This window comes from Cervus elaphus, chromosome 9, assembly GCF_910594005.1.
Source record: "Cervus elaphus chromosome 9, mCerEla1.1, whole genome shotgun sequence".
Classification (NCBI taxonomy): Eukaryota; Metazoa; Chordata; class Mammalia; order Artiodactyla; family Cervidae; genus Cervus; species Cervus elaphus.
The window spans coordinates 14,979,086-14,995,038 of NC_057823.1; the positions used below are offsets into that span (position 1 = coordinate 14,979,086).

A 15,953-nucleotide genomic window follows, 5' to 3' on the forward strand; every position below is an offset into this window, starting at 1 on the left:
CGAGCCGCGGGCAACTTCGTCAAGGTCTGCGTCTTAACTGCCTGGGGCGGCTGGACCCCGCCCGCGCTCCTGGAACCGGCTAAACCGGCTAAACCGGTCTGGGATCCGCTTCTGGGCTGGTCTTGACCCGTGGACGGGCCCTTTTCCAGCTCAGCGGAGTCCAGGGCTGGGGCGTGTGTTCCTTGGGTCCCACCCAGTGGAGGAAGTAGGGGTGGGGGGGCGGTGATAGCGAATCTCTAAATGGGGGGAAGGGCACCACTAGAGCTATCCCCTACTTGCTCTCCCTCAGGGCAATCCTCTCTGGACGTCAGTTTCCCAGTGTGTGAAAAGTGGGCATTAAAAGGACCGGCCTTTGTAAAGTAATTAGCCTCCAACTAATAAAAATAAATGGAAAAATAAAAAAATAATAATAAAATAAAACCTCAAAAAAAATAAATAAATAAAATAAAACCTCATAGGAAAAAAAAAAAGGACCGGCCTTAAGGCAAAGTAGCAAATGCATCATTCATTCACAAAAACCACTTAGTAAGCGTCTACTGGGTTCATCTCTGCCCTCATGGAGACCGCAAGCTAGAAGAGGAGACAAAACCAAAAGCAAATGTAACACTGAAACTGTGATAAATACTACGACCACCATCACCAACACTACTACAAAGTAGCTCGTGATCAGAATGGAAATTAACATAGGGGTCTTAGACGGAAATGGAGGGTAGAAGGGGAAATTCGGTGATGATTTGCCCTTGGGCTAAAATGAGTTAACTAGGTGAACAGGGAGAAGAAGCTGGCCTGGTGGCTTAGTGGGTAAACAATCTGCCTGCAATGCAGGAGACTGCCTGCAATACAGGAGACGTGGGTTTGATTGCTGGGTGGGGAAGTTTCCCTGGAGAAGGAAATGGCAAGTCACTCCAGTATTGCCTGGAGAATCCCATGGACAGGGGAGCCTGGGGGGTGGGCTACAGTCCACAGGGTTGCAAAGAGTCAGACACAACTGAGTGACTAAACCACCATAGGGAAGAGAAAAGAATCTTAGGAGATAACAACATATACAAAGGCCCTGTGGCTGGGAAGATTGTGGAAACACAAGAAACAAAAAGTGGGTCAGTGTAGCCAGAGAATGATGCAGGATTAGCCAGGGATGGGCAGAAATCGAGCAGCATCTTTCAGTCACAGGAGTGTTGTCCTTCTTCAAGAAGCAGAATTTTCCTAATTCTGAGACAGGGGGCAAAGTGATTCAATGTTATTTAAATAACTTAAGGAATCCCTCAGAGTCTCCCTTTTCAGCTAGTCTAAGGACCTGCATGCATGCTCAGTTGTGTCAGACTCTTTGCAACCCCATGGACTGTATCCCATGAGGCTCTTCTGTCCATGGAATTTTCCAGGCAAGAATACTGGAGTGGGTTGCCATTTCCTTCTCCAGGGGATTTTCCTGATCCAGAGATCAACCTCACATCTCTTACATCTCCTGCATTGACAGGCGGATTCTTACCACTGTGCCACCTGCGGATTGGTAGGCTAAGGATAGTGTTCCTTTGGCAACAATGTCTTCAACCTTCTTAATCTTCCTTTGTAACAAAGAAAGCTGTCTGGAACCTCACACTAGTTACTGTTTCAGCAGGGTCTTGTAATATTGTTTCATTTTCATTGTAACTTTTAAAACTGTTACCTTCCATGCATCATGCTGTTGTTTAGTCCTGTCAATTATAAATTGGCACTTTCCATGGGTGCTTGCCATCTACCTCTACAAGGATTAAATTGTGTACTGCTGCAGCTGCTGACCTCCAATCCCCCGAAGGAGTTCAGGGTGGAGAGCAGGAATGAGGCATTCTGTGCTGGTGGTTGTAGCGGGGCTGGCAGGACAGGTCTTCAGACAGTTAGATAGTCTCAGGAGCTGATTTTCTGAGCCTAACTCTTGAATCTCCTCATATCGAGAAAAGCACTAAAATGTTTCATGGTGATGACTAGTGGAAGCTTCAGAAGACCAGGGAAAATCTTCTATAAAAAATTGTTTGCTTGATTACCTGTACTCCCCCTTTACCAAAATCACATCCATACTGTCCTTTCCCCCTACATCTTTGGAATTGTTTCTCAGAGCTATCTGAGATACTGTTTCCTGGGCTGCAGTTCTCATTTTGTCCCAAATAAAACTTAACTTGAAACTCTCATGTTTTACTTTTTTTAAAGTCGACAGACCTTAAGTCATGTCCGACTCTAGTGAGTGATTAACAAGTGAGCTAAAAGTTAGAAAAATACATATTACTTAAAAAACAATATGTTTGTTAAACAGATGTGACAAAAATCCTGACCCTGAAATTTGGGAAATTCAGTTATAAGGGCCATGGAAAGTCAGTGAGTAATGGGATAAGTATTAAGCCCTTAGCACCCCCAGACAACCATATTCACTCATTCAGGCCTGGGCTAGGCGTTTGTGGAAGTGACATTTGAATGGGGGCATGGATGCTCAACCTGACATAAACATCAGGAGATGAGCAGTGCTTTAAGGAAGGCTGAGCAGGATGCAGGAGCAGAGTAGCACAGTGAGGGTGTTATTGTTATTTTGGATCAAGTAGCCACAGAAGGCTTCCCCAAGGAGGTGACATTTCAGCAGAAACCTAAAGAAAGTGAGGATAGACTTGTGCACAACTAGGAGAAGAGCATTGTAGGCATAAGGAACAGCAAGTGCAAAGGCCCAGGGGCTGGAATACACCTGTCCTGTTCTCCAAGCAGAAAGGATATCAGTGTACTTGAAGCAGAGGAAAGCTAGGGGAGTCATATGATCCAGTTTGCATTTTATAAGATCAGTGCAGCTGCTGCATAAAATAGATTGTGGGGGTCAAGGGCAGGGAGGAAGCCACTGCCCAACCCCCAGTGAGAGGTGGGATCCCAGCTCAAGCAGGGTGGGACCCAAGAGGGTGGGGGAAAGCTTGGAGTGGGATGGGAAGTCTAGCTGACAGCATCTGAGGGAAAGAGAAAAAGGAAGTCAAGAAAGATTCCTCCTCAGTTGATCTGCTGGCAGGAAGCAGCAAGAATCCTCTTTAGCTCCTGCTAGGTTTGGAATACCTTAGACCCTCAAGGGAAGACAGAGAGAGAGGGTTTGGCCAGACAAGTCTGGAAGCTGGGGGGCGGAGTCCAGGATGGAGAGCGACATTTGGGATTCAGTATAGAGGTGGGCTTCCCTGGTGGCTCAGATGGTAAACAATCCGCCTGCAATGTAGGAGACCCAGGTTCAATCCCTAGGTGGATCAGGAAAATCCCCTGGAGAAGGGAATGGTAACCCACTCCACTATTCTTGCCTGGAGAATTCCCTGGACAGAGGAACCTGGTGGGCTACAGTCCATGGGATTGCAGAGTCAAACACAACTGAGCTACTAACACACACACACACACACACACACACATAGAGTTGGCAGTTAGGGTGGGCTACAGTCCATGGGATTGCAGAGTCAAACACAACTGAGCTACTAACACACACATACACACACACACACACACACACAGAGTTGGCAGTTAGGGCCTGAAGACTGAATGAGCCTGAGGCTTCCCAGGTGGTTCAGTGGCTAAGAGTCCAGCTTCCAGTGTAGAGGGCCAGGGTTCCATCCCAGGTCAGGGAACTAGATCTCACATGCCACAACTGAAAGATCCCGCATGCCAGAATTAAGACCCAGCACAACCAAATAAATATTTTTTAACAAGAAAAAAGACTGAAGGAGCCTATCTAAGGTTGACTATAAATAGAGACCAGACCAGGGCCTGAGGCAGGAACTGTTGGTGAGGTGGGGAGTAAAGCAGGAATGTGTGGGGGTTGGGAGGAAGAAAGAATTAACCCTGTCAGACCATTAGGATTAGAACAAACTCTGGAGCTGGGAGGCGAGCTCTTACATTGGCAGAGGGAGCCATTCCTCCAGCTCCCTGGCTTAGCACAGCGTCTGCACCCACTGTCCCACACATCACACTTGTATCGCTGCAGGTGCTTTTATTTATTTTCCAAAACAAACTTTTTATTGAAGCATAGTTGATTTACCATATTACATTAGTTCAGGTGTGCAGCAAAATAATGCAGATATACAGATAAATACTGTTTTTCAGATTCGTTTCCAATGTACAGATATAGATATCTACAGATATGGAATATAGTTTCCTGAGCTATAAAATAGGTCCTTGTTGTTTCTCTGTTTTATATATAGTAGTACCTGCCATATGTGCTTTTATTTATTTTTTAAATTTATTTGTTTGGCCGTGTCAGGTCTTAGCTGTGGCATGCCGGATCCTCATTGCTTCATGCGTGATCTTTCATCATGGCACGCAGACTCTCTAACTGTGGCTCAAGGGCTTAGTTGCTCTGTGGCATGTGGGATCTTAGCTCCCCAACAAGGGATGGAACCCATGTCCCCTGTATTGCAAGACAGATTGTTAACCACTGGACCACCAAGGAAGTCCTTGTATGTGCTTTTATTTTTAAATTTTATTTATTTATGACTGTGGTGGGTCTTAGTTGCGGAACGCAGGCTTCTGTCTAGCTGAAAAGCGCAAGCTCAGTTGGTCTGAGGCATGTGGGATCCTAGTTCTCCGGCCAGCGGTTGAACCCATGTCCCCTGCATTGGAAGGCAGACTCTCAACCATGGGACCACCAGGGAAGTCCCCTTGTATGTGCTTTGAAATGAACTGTTGGATCACCAGCCCAGGCTGGATGCATGAGACAAGTGCTTGGGCCTGGTGCACTGGGAAGACCCAGAGGAATCAGGTGGAGAGGGAGGTGGGAGGGGGGATCAGGACGGGGAATACTTGTAAATCCATGGCTGATTCATGTCAATGTATGACAAAAACCACTATAATATTGTAAAGTAATTAGCCTCCAACTAATAAAAATAAATGAAAAAAATAAAAAAATAAAAAAAAAAATTAACTGTTGCCATTCCAGCCTCTAACAATAATAAAGTACTAACAATAAATAATAATTATTATTATTATTAGCCTCTAACAATAATATATCATAAAGTGGCATACCTTGCATGCCAGGCACTTTACTAAGCACTTTATGTGTATTACCTCACTTAACTGTCACAATAAACCCAAGAGATAGGGACTATTATTGTCCATAATTTACAGTCAGGGAAAGTGAGGCCCAGAGAGATGAAGTGACTTGCCCAAAGCCGCACAGCAAGTATGACTGGTCATCTGGCCCTGGAATCTGTCCTCATCCTGCCACACCTGGGCTCTGTCACTCAGCATGATGGTTCTGAGTTATTTCCACCCCACCCCCCAACTCCCCAGGAGATCTTTCTGGCTGAGGCCTTTCATCCTTTAGGGAGGGAGTGGTGAACAGTCCACATTCTACCAGACCAGTCCAGTCGGATGGGCATGTACCTTGTTTTTTCAATTTGTGCCCACTTTGGATAACACTGTAGTGAACACTCTTCTGGAGCCTCTTTCTGCAGGTCTGAGGTTCCCTGGGGTATCCGTTGGTCATGAGATCGGTGATACTTTCAGTTTTCACAGCTGTGGTCCAATCGATCACTGCGTAGAGGGTTTGTCCCAATAACCCAAGGCCATGTAATGGGGTGGAAACTCGAGGCCTCACCAAAGTCGATTGTTGTGACAAAATTTTCAACTATGTCTATTCTTCTGGGGCATGAATACACATTCCTTACAGGGAGGCCTGGCCAGCTGCAGTCCTTGGGGTCGCAAGGAATCGGACACGACTAGGCGACTCAACAATTCTTATGGTGAAAGGGGGCTTTCCAGTAGTTGACGAACCCGCCTGCCAAGCAAGAGACATAGGTTCCAGCCTGGGTGGGGAAGACCCCTTGGACGAGGAAATGGCAATCCACTCCAGTATTCTTGCGTGGGAAATCCCATGGACACAGAAGCCTGGCGGATTACAGTCCATGGGGTCGAAAAGACACGACTTACAGACTAAACAACAAAAACAAATGGGTGAAATAGGGTCTTGGGGATGGAACGTATTAAGGGGATGTGTGTTGTGGGGGGTGGGGGCGGGCGCGGGCGGTTTTCGGCCTATCTCCCACGGCACCGTCTCCAGCCCTCAGCCCCCGCGACCTGGCGCCGGAAACCCCCAGGCGGCCCGGGCGGGGGCGGGGGTCGGCCTAGCAGCTTCCCGCGGAAGGAAGCGCCAGGCGGTTCCTGCGACAGGATGCGCGGTGATGCCCCCTCCCCAGTCGCCGGGGACTTCCCGGGCCGGGCCAGGTTCGCGAGGGAGCTGCTCCCACGCTGCTACCGCCAGTAGTGTGGGGCTCCAGTCCCCCCGCTACATCCCTTTGGGGAGTTGTGGGTCGGTCCCCCAACTGGGCGGCAACTGAAGTCTCACATTTCCCCGGAGGGAAGGCTGCGGAGGAGGCGAGATTCCCTCGGGGTGAGGGGTGGGAGGTGGGGTTAGGAGGGAGGAGGCTGAGGGACACAGGGAGACAGGAGTGCGGCGGGTGAACGAGCCTGGAGGGGAGCCAGGGGCGGGCGTTCTGGGGCGGGGCCGCCCCTCCACCGCGCCCTCCTCCTCCTCCCCTCCGGCCTCGGGGTCAGGTCCCCCGGGTCTCGGGAAGCCCGCGGTGGCCGAGCCGGCCGTCTGGAGGCGGGGCGGGAGCTTTCCCAGAGCCTCCCGCCGTCCTCCCCGCACCTGCGGCTCCTTTGTCCTCCCACAGCCCCCACCCCCACGCCCTGGGGCGACGCCGACTGTCACTCTCCGGAATCGGCGTTGGGGAAATTGTCAGGGTTTTCTCTCGGGGTGGCGAGCCTGGGGACGGGGTGGGGCCAAAGCCAACGAGTGCTCCCACGGGTATTTCTAAACCCACAGCCTCGAAGGGAGGTTGCTGGCGCCCATTTCGCGTATGAGGAAACTGAGGCTGGAAGCTCAGGCCCTTGCCTGAACCACACACAGTTACACTGCCTGAGACTGGAACTGGGCGTAAAAGGGCGCTCCAAAGCTCACCTGTCCAGCCCCACCCCAATCCTGGGAATCTTGTCGATTCAGTTAATCAAGTGGGGGGAGGGTAGCTATCCTTCTATTCTCCAAAGCAGGCCCGATACCCAAGTCGGCTAGGAGCACTGTACCCAGAAGTATCCCCCAAACATCTGAACTCGGAAAGCCACCCAGAGTTGTAGGGAGGGGGTGTGTGTCCAAGATCCCGCCAAACGTGCGACGTTTAAGGAAAGGTCGGAGCGCCAGCCGCCCGGCAATCGAGTGCTCTGGCAAAGAAAAGGGGTCGGCCCCTTCCCGCCCACTCTGCCCACGTGGTAGCGGTCAGACCGGTTTCTGGGGCCCCAGAAAGCCGCCGCCAGCTCTTGACCCCTTAACCCTGCCCCTCCCCCACCAGGGAAGAAAACCAGACGGGCTGCGCAGACGTTGTATACAATTGGTCTTTATTTTCCTATCTGGCAAAAAGGCCAGATGGAGTTACCAGAATCCACCAGTAAAGGTAAACAGAACCCCAAAACGCCCTGGCGAGAATTTCCCGCTTCCCCCAAACTGGCCCAGTCTCGCCAACCACTGATCCCAGCTCAGCCCTACAGCACTCTGAGCGCCCCTCCCCCCATTTTTGTGATTCAGACCAGGAACGTCCGGGTTGATTGTGCCTGGGGGTCTGAGGGTCAAGCTTGAACGGTGAAGAACATCCCCACCTCTAACGCACCAGATGAGAAAAAAATTTTTAAATGAAATTAGATCAGCCCTCTACCTCCGGAGGTGTAGGGGCTTCGGGCAATAACCCGCAGCAAGGGAAGGCGCAGTGACTCAGGCCGCCCTCCTCCCATTCCCCAGGGCGGTCCACACCCCAGGTCCTCCTCCCGGCCCCCACCCACGCAAGGCAGCAGGAAGCTCCCCACGTCTGCCCCATGACGCAACGATGACCGCTTGCACAAGTATGTCACAGGAGGGGGAAGGGGAGTGCCTGGAATTCTCTTAAGTTGGAAACGCAAACACCAATGATTGAAAAACCTTACTGAAAAGGCAGCATAGCCCCCAGTTAAAAAAAAGGTCCGACCCTGAGGAGTTTCAAGAACCAAGCCTCCCTTCTCCCAGTTCCAGAAGGAGTCGGTGAGGTTCACCTCCCAGTCCGTTAAAACAGCACCGATGGGAGCAGCAGGTCTGGGGGGAAGGCGCCCGCGCCCCCGGCTCAAGCTCCTTGGCGTCGCTGCTGCACACAGGTAGCGATGGCTCCCCGGGGGCAGAGTCCCTCTCGGGGCCTCTGGGCAGCCCGGGCGACGGCTCCTCTCCACTGCTTCTGCGAGCGCTCCCTAGGGGGTGGGCCTCGCCTCGGGTCTGCGTACTCTGGCCGACGGTTCGGCCCGCGCTCTGGGCTCCGGTAGCGCCGCTCAGGAACCCTCAGAAGGCCACCACGGCCCGCACCAGCACGTTGAGCATGTTGTCCGCCGGGCGGCAAGCCGGCTTCGCCTCGCACGCCGGGGACGCCGTCGGAGAGCTGGCAGCGGGACTGCAGTTCAGGAGGCCGGAGAAGCGCCTCTGCAGGACGCGCGCCAGGTTGGGGAAGGCGCCCTCCGCTTGCGCCGGAGGGGGCTGCAGGCGATCAAGGACCTCTGAAGAGGCCCCTTCCTCCTCCTCCTCTTCTTCTAAGCGGGCTTTCTTGCTCGGAACCAGAGCGGCGTCCGCACCATCGCTAAGGCTGCTGCTCCGCCGCTTTCGGCTGATTTTGGCGGGGCGCTGGACACAGCGGGCGGGGGCCTCCTCGGCTCTCGGTGCCTCCTGCGTGTCCATGGGTTCCGGAGAGGGCTGCTCACCGTCCCCGGGAGCTGCCTTGGCTGCGGCTTCCGCTTCCCGAGGAGGGTGCAGGCGAGGGTCAGGGGAGCGGACGGGCGGCAAGGGCACCTCGGATTCCTGGGCTCCCACCTTGGCCGAGAGGTAGAGCTCCCGGGCGCTGCGCATGACCAGCGACAGCTGCAGGCTCCGGTGCAGCCGCAGGCCACCGCGCTGCATGCGCGAATGGTACATTTTCCACACCGACAGGGTCATGATCCGTTGCGCCTCTTTCTGCACTTCCATAGCTGCTCGACGGCGACGGCGAGGGCGGCAGGGACTCCCGGCTGGGCACGGCAGGTGGCAGGTGCACTTCGGACAACGCGCTCGTTCACGCCACTCTCAGCAGGACAAGCCACGCGGAGACACTACCAAGACGCTCTGCCCCGGCGCCCGCCACCCGGGCCCTTTTGTACCCGGAGTGAAGTCACCGAGACGCCCCGCCCAATCAGAGAGCCGCATCCGGGCTTTCCGCGACGCCTCGGCGAGAGACTCCTTAAAGCGACAGGGTGGAATTTACTGAGAGAAGAAAAGGGACCCGAACTCCTGTGAGAAGCGTCCCCCAATCCAAGCTGAACTCTCAGGGTGGTCTGCTTTCTCAGGGCCGCTCACTGAACCCGCGCGCAGGCCCGGGGGAGGGGGGGCCGTGGGTGGGGCTCAGGGCCCCCCGCCGGTTGTGTCTGGAGACCCCAGCGGGTCGTAGGCTGCACGTTTCCCTTTGGACAGAGAAAACTTGGGTTCCAAACGGTAGATCCCCGGTGGGAACTGTGTCTACCATCTACCAGGAGCCTAATTAATGTTTGTGGGTTTTTTAAATCAATAATGGTGCTGACAATTATTAAGCACTTGCTAAGTGCCAGGCGCTAAAGGCTTTCCTATCATAAACATCTCATTGATCTCTCACTTCCACTCCATGGAGGGCTAGTTGTATTTTATTTCTTTAGGCGGGGACGCCGAGGCACAGCGATTCGTCCAATATTTGCTAAACGAATACTTGAGCCACTGCGGTGAAAGGGGACCAGCGGAGCCTCCAGCACGCCTGTCTTGCCAGCGTCCGCCCACCCTCCTCACTCCCCTTGTTTGGAGGCGGTAAGAAGGCGGGACACACTGGCTGGCTCTAGGGCAAAGTTGCCCACTCCACGGGAGATGGATGTCTGCAGACAGGAGCGCAGCCCAAGCTACTGTCTCTGTGCTCCGCACAGAACGTCCCTCTCACTTTCCCTCCGCACGAAATCCACCGTGGGCGTCCATGCCCTAAGGCTCCTGGAGGACCCAGCAGCAACACAGCCAGAGTGAGCACGTGGCTGTGGCCCCCCCAAACGACGCAGCCGAGCTCCGCCTCTGCTCCAGGGGAGGCGGAGTTGGATTAGGACTTGGAAACTGAGCAACGCAGAGATAGAGCAGATGGATAGAAAACAGCGGCCCCACCTTCTGCTACGCACTAAGGTTTCAAGAAATATTTCCAATTCCTCAAAAACCGCGAAATTGTTCGAACAGCTCCCTTCATTCGTGGTGTGGGCCCTTTAAGGGCAAGCCCCCCCCCCCCCCCGCCCCCTCCACACCGGTGCGCGAACCTTCCCGCCACTCTGTCAGCCATACTTCCACAACTAAATTTGGAAGTAGTGACGTAGGGCAAGAGCAAGCCGCTTCCGGATGCCCTTATAAGGACAAGGGCCGGGATCGCGGTACGTGACCGTAGCCGGCCTCTTCCGGATGAGCGGGGGTGGTGCCTTAGCCTCCCCGCACCCCACTCCGCTCTCCCTCTACCGGCAGCTAGAGCTGGCTGGACACCCCCCCACCCCCCGGTTTCCGGAGCCGCGTGCAGCGGGGTCGGCAGAGAGTGAGAGGAAAGTTTTGCTTCTTTCCCTCCGGAGGCCAGAAAGGTGTGACACCTCTCCGGGAAAGCCCCCTGCCGGCGGGCTTGCACTGAAGCCATCTCCCAGAGACCTACACACAAAGACCTTGCCAACACAAGTAGCAACTCCCTAAGGACCTAAGGGTCACTACATTCCTGTCCTCGCCACCCCTCCCATGGAAACTCTCCCAGACCCCCCTTTCAAGTATTTCTGCACCTCCACCAAACACTGATCTGCACCTTTGGAGCATGCTCAGATCCTCCAACACCCAACCCCGGCACAGGGAAATTCAGCAAGTATTCTCTCGTCTATAAGAATTCTCCCCAAACTGTCTCCATTCAGCGATCCTTCCACATATTACAGCAACCTGCTGAGGAGGCCATTTCTTGTCCCTTCCTTCCCCGAAACTTCACAACGACATCTCCAGCTCTGATGCTCTCTCTGACGCACAACAGGGGCAACCCTCCAAGGACTTCAGACGTCCCGCTCCAGAAATCCGGACCCTACACAGGAGACAGCTGCTTCCCTCCTATAAAAAAACTGATTTTCCCAGCGACCCCACACAGAAGGGCTCTGTCACATAGGTGGCAATCCTATGTGTCCCACTCCAGACTTTCCCGGTCCCTCTTCACACGCTGAGGACTTCCCTGCAGACCATTCTCAGAACCACCACCGCACCCCTTCCGGCGACCCCAAGGGTCGCACCCAGAAAGACCTCACCACCACCACCCCTTGAAGCTTCTCTAGGGCCCCTATTCAGGGCCAACCCGCCCCAGGGCGATCTCGAGGCTTCCCTCCTCCGCAGGAAAAAAGATGAGGGGAAGAGTCTCCCTCAGAACTTCATATAGAATGCCCGCACTTCACCCTGCCCCCAAACCTGCCACTCCGACCCTGGCCTGGGACCATCTCCCATCTCCTAGGACAGGATTTGGGTGCAGGCTCAAGGAGTCCATAACGACGGCCAACAAATCAATGAGCCCCTTCCCCAGCCATAATCTCGCCTGTTTTGAAGGAGACATTATGTACATTGCCCGGAAGGGAAAACTGAGGTTGCGCAGCAACAATCCGAGGGGCTGGGTCTCGAACCGAGGGATTCGGAGCTCTTGAGTGGAACCCAGTGAGATAGAACTAGGACACTGCTGGGGACCGAGAGCAAAGGGGCGGTTCTTGCAGACAGGAAACCGTCTCTGCCCACAACCAAGATGACTGAGGAGACAGCGGATGTTTCCGCACTTCGGGCTGAGGGCCACTCTTTCTCCCCTGGCGGCCCCGCTCTCGATGGTGGCAAGGGTCACGTGACGGGGGGCGGGGTGACGGCGCGTCCCTCACCTCTTGGAGGGAATTAGCTTCCGAGGCCGAGAAGGGAGGGGATTCGGCCTCGGGAGGGTGGGGGGCGTGACATGTCTCTCGAAGATCCTTTTTTTGTAGTCCGAGGGTGAGTGACAGCGATGCGGCAGGACACGGGATATCGTGTCCCCTTGCCAATTAGTGCCCGCGTGCCAGCCGGTGCATGTCAGGCATTCTGGGCACCGCCGTCGGGATCGCCCCGTGGCCATGTGGGAGGGGTCCGCAGGGGGATATGAGGGTCTCCTGAGCTCTCCACCTGTTTGGGGGCGTAATGGTGGGCGGGAGGACCGCCTACTCCCCCCGGCCAGCCGCGCCCGCTGTGCCCCTGCCCGCAGCGAGGTGCAGAAGGCGGTGAACACGGCCCGCGGGCTGTACCAGCGGTGGTGCGAGCTCGTGCAGGAGAGCGCGGTGGTCGGACGCGAGGAGCTGGACTGGACGACCAACGAGCTGCGGAATGGCCTGCGCAGCATCGAGTGGGACCTCGAAGACCTGGAGGAAACCATTGATATCCTGGGGGGCGGCGGTGGCATGGGAGAGTCTATTGCAGGGGCAGGGGGCGCTGAGAGCCAGCACTTGGGGGAGGCTGCACACCTAGGAGGTGTTGAGGACTTTGAGGCGTAGGAGGGCGCACGTTCTGTCGGGCTCTGGCTTTGACTCTTGACTCGCCGCATACGCATAGTGGAAGCCAACCCCGGCAAGTTCAAGCTCCCAGCTGGAGACCTTCAGGAGAGAAAAGTGTTTGTGCAGAAGATGCGGGAAGCAGTGCAGGTGAAGAGAGTTTCCGATGGGGTGAGGAGGGTTGGGGTGTGTTTTTACTCTCTGATGCTGTCCTTATCTGTAGGAAATGAAGGATCATATGGTCAGCCCGGCAGCCGTAGCCTTCATGGAGAGGAATAACAGGGAGGTAAGGCATTCCCACCCAGTGCCCTCACCTGCTATGTCTCGGGTTGAGCCTCAGAGTGCAAGCCTGGCCCCTCTGCATTCGCCTGTTTCCTGGGGCCCGTACGTCTGTCCCTCCGCATCCGTCCTCATCTTCGTGCAATTGTCTCCATGCTGTCTACCCACCTGCTCTTTCAGGATGAGCACAACTGATTTCTCTCTGTGTGTATAATCCCTTCTGCCCCCTCCTGTGGGTCTGTACTCCACAGGTTTTCTCTGTGTGTGGCAGCCTGTCTCCTTTTCTTGCTCTCTGTGTTATTGTTTCCAGGATATGTGTTTACCTTTTTTCTTTTCTTTTTTTTCTCCTTTTTTTGGGCCGTGCCCAGCAGCACGTGGGATCTTAGTTTCCCCAACCGGGGGTCGAACCCTTGTCCCTGTGGCCCCTGCATTGGGAGCTTGGAGTCTTACCCATGGACCACCAGGAAAGTCCGTGTGCCTTTTTTTTTTTTTTTTAAATCTGTGTAGGCACTTGACCTCTCTGATCATGGCCCTTGAGTGGATCCCTGTCGGCCTTGGGTAGATCCACCATTTCCCTTTTGTGGGTGTGGTCGCCCCGTGTGTGTCCCCACTCCTGTCTTTTGTGCCCATTCTCTCTGCTGCCTCTGTGTGTGCACCTTTTCCCTCTGTGTTGTGTGTTGTTCATTCTTTGCATGTTGTGTAACAGCAACCTCACTCGATACACCGATACACCTACATTGGGGTCTGGAAGGGTGGGGGACTGAAGCCTGCAGCAGCTTGGGGTCCTGTGGCAGGATCCACATGCCTTCCAGGTGTGCTGTTTTGGGGATTAATGTTCAAATTCTTCTTATTTCTTTATTTGGCTGCATCAGGTCTTAGTTCCCCCACTGCATGTGGGATATTTTTTTTCATCAAAAGTTAATTAATTTTTGACCGTGTTGTGTCTTTGTCACCGCACAGGCTTTTCTCTCGTTGCGGTGACTACTCTCTGGTTGTGATGGGCCCAGACCTTGAGGGCTTCAGTAGCTGCAGCATGTGGGCTCAGTAGTCAAGATTCAAGGGCTCTAGAGCACAGGCCCTGTAGTTGTGGCAGATGGGCTTACTTGCTCCGTGGCATGTGGGAATCTTCCTAGACCAGGGATTGAACTCGTGTCTCCTGCATTGGCAGGCGGATTCTCTACCACAGAGCCATCAAGGAAGCCCCAACCTGTGGGATTTTAGTTCTCCAACCAGGGACTGAACCCATGTCCCCGCATTGGAAGGCAGATTCTTTTTTTTTTTTTGGAAGGCAGATTCTTAACCACTGGACCACCAGGGAAGTCCCTTAAGTTCAGATTCTTAAATACCTGTGTTTATAGGTTTATAAGCATGCCAGGGTTAATTTATTAAATCCTTGTTCCATCCTCAGAAAACAGGGTTTATAGCCCTCCCCATTTTACAGGTGAGGAAACTGAGGTACAGGAAAGTTAAGTGGTATGGCCTTGAGGTCACCTTGCTAGTAAATGATGGCCCGGAGGAACCCAGGCCTTTCTACTCCTGAGACTGTCTTTCTGAGTAGCCACCATCTAGTCTCTGCCGGGAGTGGGCGACCATCCCTGAGCCTGCCGCCTGGGTCCCTACAGATGCTGACAGGCAAGCCGGCCACTCTGAAGTCCTCCAGCGACTTGCTGGACGCCAGTGTGGTCTCGACCACCTCTCGCTACATTGAAGAGCAGCAGGCCACACAGCAGGTGCGTGCAGGCGGCTGGCAGCCCCAGGCTGGAGGAGACTGCGGACAGCTCAGGGCTCCATGCCAACCTCGGTTCCCACCCCTCCACCCTGCAGCTGATCCTGGACCAGCAGGATCAACAGCTGGAAATGGTGTCTGGGAGCATCTCAGTTCTGAAACACATGTCCGGCCGCGTTGGGGAGGAGCTGGACGAGCAGGGCATGTGAGACCGGGACCCTGGGGGTGGGCCAGGAGCCCATGGCCGGCTGCTCCGGTGTGCACAGAGCCTCCAGGAGCTGATGCCTTCCTGGTCTTGGCAGTATGCTGGACGCCTTTGCTCAGGAGATGGACCACACCCAGTCCCGGATGGATGGGGTCCTTAGGAAGATGGCCAAAATATCCCACATGACCAGTGGTGAGTCCCCTGGGGTGGGGGAGTGAGGGGGGGTGCTGCCTCCCCTCTGTGAACTCTGACCCTCTTGCCCCCAGACCGCCGACAGTGGTGTGCCATCGCGGTGCTGCTGGGGGTGCTGCTCCTGGTCCTCATCCTCTTCTTCTCTCTCTGATCCTGGTCCTCCCCAGGGGGCGGTCCCTCCAGCTGCGGGGAGCTGGCAGGGCCCTGCCCCCTGGGAGGACTGGGAGGTCATGCCAGGAGAGCTGTCCCAAGGCTCTCATCTAGAGAGGACCCTCAGGGCCCCGGGCTGGAGCCCCTGCCACCAGTCTGGTCTTAAGTGTACTTAGGAGGTGGTGGAGGAGGGGGACCTCAGACACACCCCTCTCCATCTCTACTCCTCAAAGCCATTGCTTTGCCCCTGTGCCTTCTACATGTGCCAACTTAGAAATAAAATCCCAGCCTTTATTATATATGTTTGTATCCTACGATATGGTGATCTGAACTGGTGGCTGCCCCTAAATGGGAACTCCTGTTCTAAGACCCCTGCTTGCACACCCTGGGGCCAATTGCGCATGTGTGCCCATGTGTGTTAGGGATTTCAGCGGTCGACATTCAGTGCAGAAAAGACTATTCTGGTGTATTTCTCAGATTCATGATGGATCATTTTATTACCATCAAAAAAATTCAACCACTGATTTTTCCTTGAGTTTTTGAACTTCAGCCTAAACATCTTTTGCTTGTTCTGTGTCTCCAGTAGGTGAATCCCTTAGCTGGGGAGCTCAGCTGGGACTTCTGAGGGGCCTCTCAGTACCACGGGGCTCTCTTGTACACCAGGTCACTTCCTTTTGTGATGCAACGTTCTAATAAGGTGTGAGTGTGTGCTCAGTCGTGTCTGACTCTTTGAGACCCCATGGACTGTAGCCCTCCAGGCTCCTCTGCCCATGGGATTTCTCAGGCAAGAATACTGGAGTGCATTGGCATTTCATTCTCCAG

General features: G+C 54.3%; 2 protein-coding genes across 4 annotated transcripts; one reads left to right on the plus strand and one right to left on the minus strand.

Moving 5' to 3' along the window:
* Positions 1 to 7,351: 7,351 nt before the first annotated feature.
* On the minus strand, positions 7,352 to 10,499 carry IER2 (immediate early response 2). The gene has a single exon (XM_043911325.1). It carries the CDS (start codon positions 9,002 to 9,004, stop codon positions 8,330 to 8,332), a length of 675 nt encoding a protein of 224 aa, XP_043767260.1. The 5' UTR covers positions 9,005 to 10,499; the 3' UTR covers positions 7,352 to 8,329.
* Positions 10,500 to 11,900: 1,401 nt separating this feature from the next.
* Positions 11,901 to 15,430, plus strand: STX10 (syntaxin 10). 3 transcript variants are annotated; one of them, XM_043911323.1, is made up of 8 exons: positions 11,901 to 12,049; positions 12,297 to 12,466; positions 12,635 to 12,729; positions 12,803 to 12,865; positions 14,481 to 14,588; positions 14,683 to 14,789; positions 14,887 to 14,981; positions 15,056 to 15,430. In XM_043911323.1, the coding sequence occupies exons 1-8, from the start codon at positions 12,015 to 12,017 to the stop codon at positions 15,130 to 15,132; spliced, it is 750 nt and encodes a 249-aa protein (XP_043767258.1). In that variant the 5' UTR covers positions 11,901 to 12,014; the 3' UTR covers positions 15,133 to 15,430. The 3 variants fall into 3 exon arrangements, with proteins under 3 accessions (XP_043767258.1, XP_043767259.1, XP_043767257.1); XM_043911324.1 differs by lacking the exon at positions 15,056 to 15,430 and having other exon boundaries at positions 14,683 to 14,785; positions 14,887 to 14,975; XM_043911322.1 differs by having other exon boundaries at positions 11,930 to 12,466.
* Positions 15,431 to 15,953: the final 523 nt, after the last annotated feature.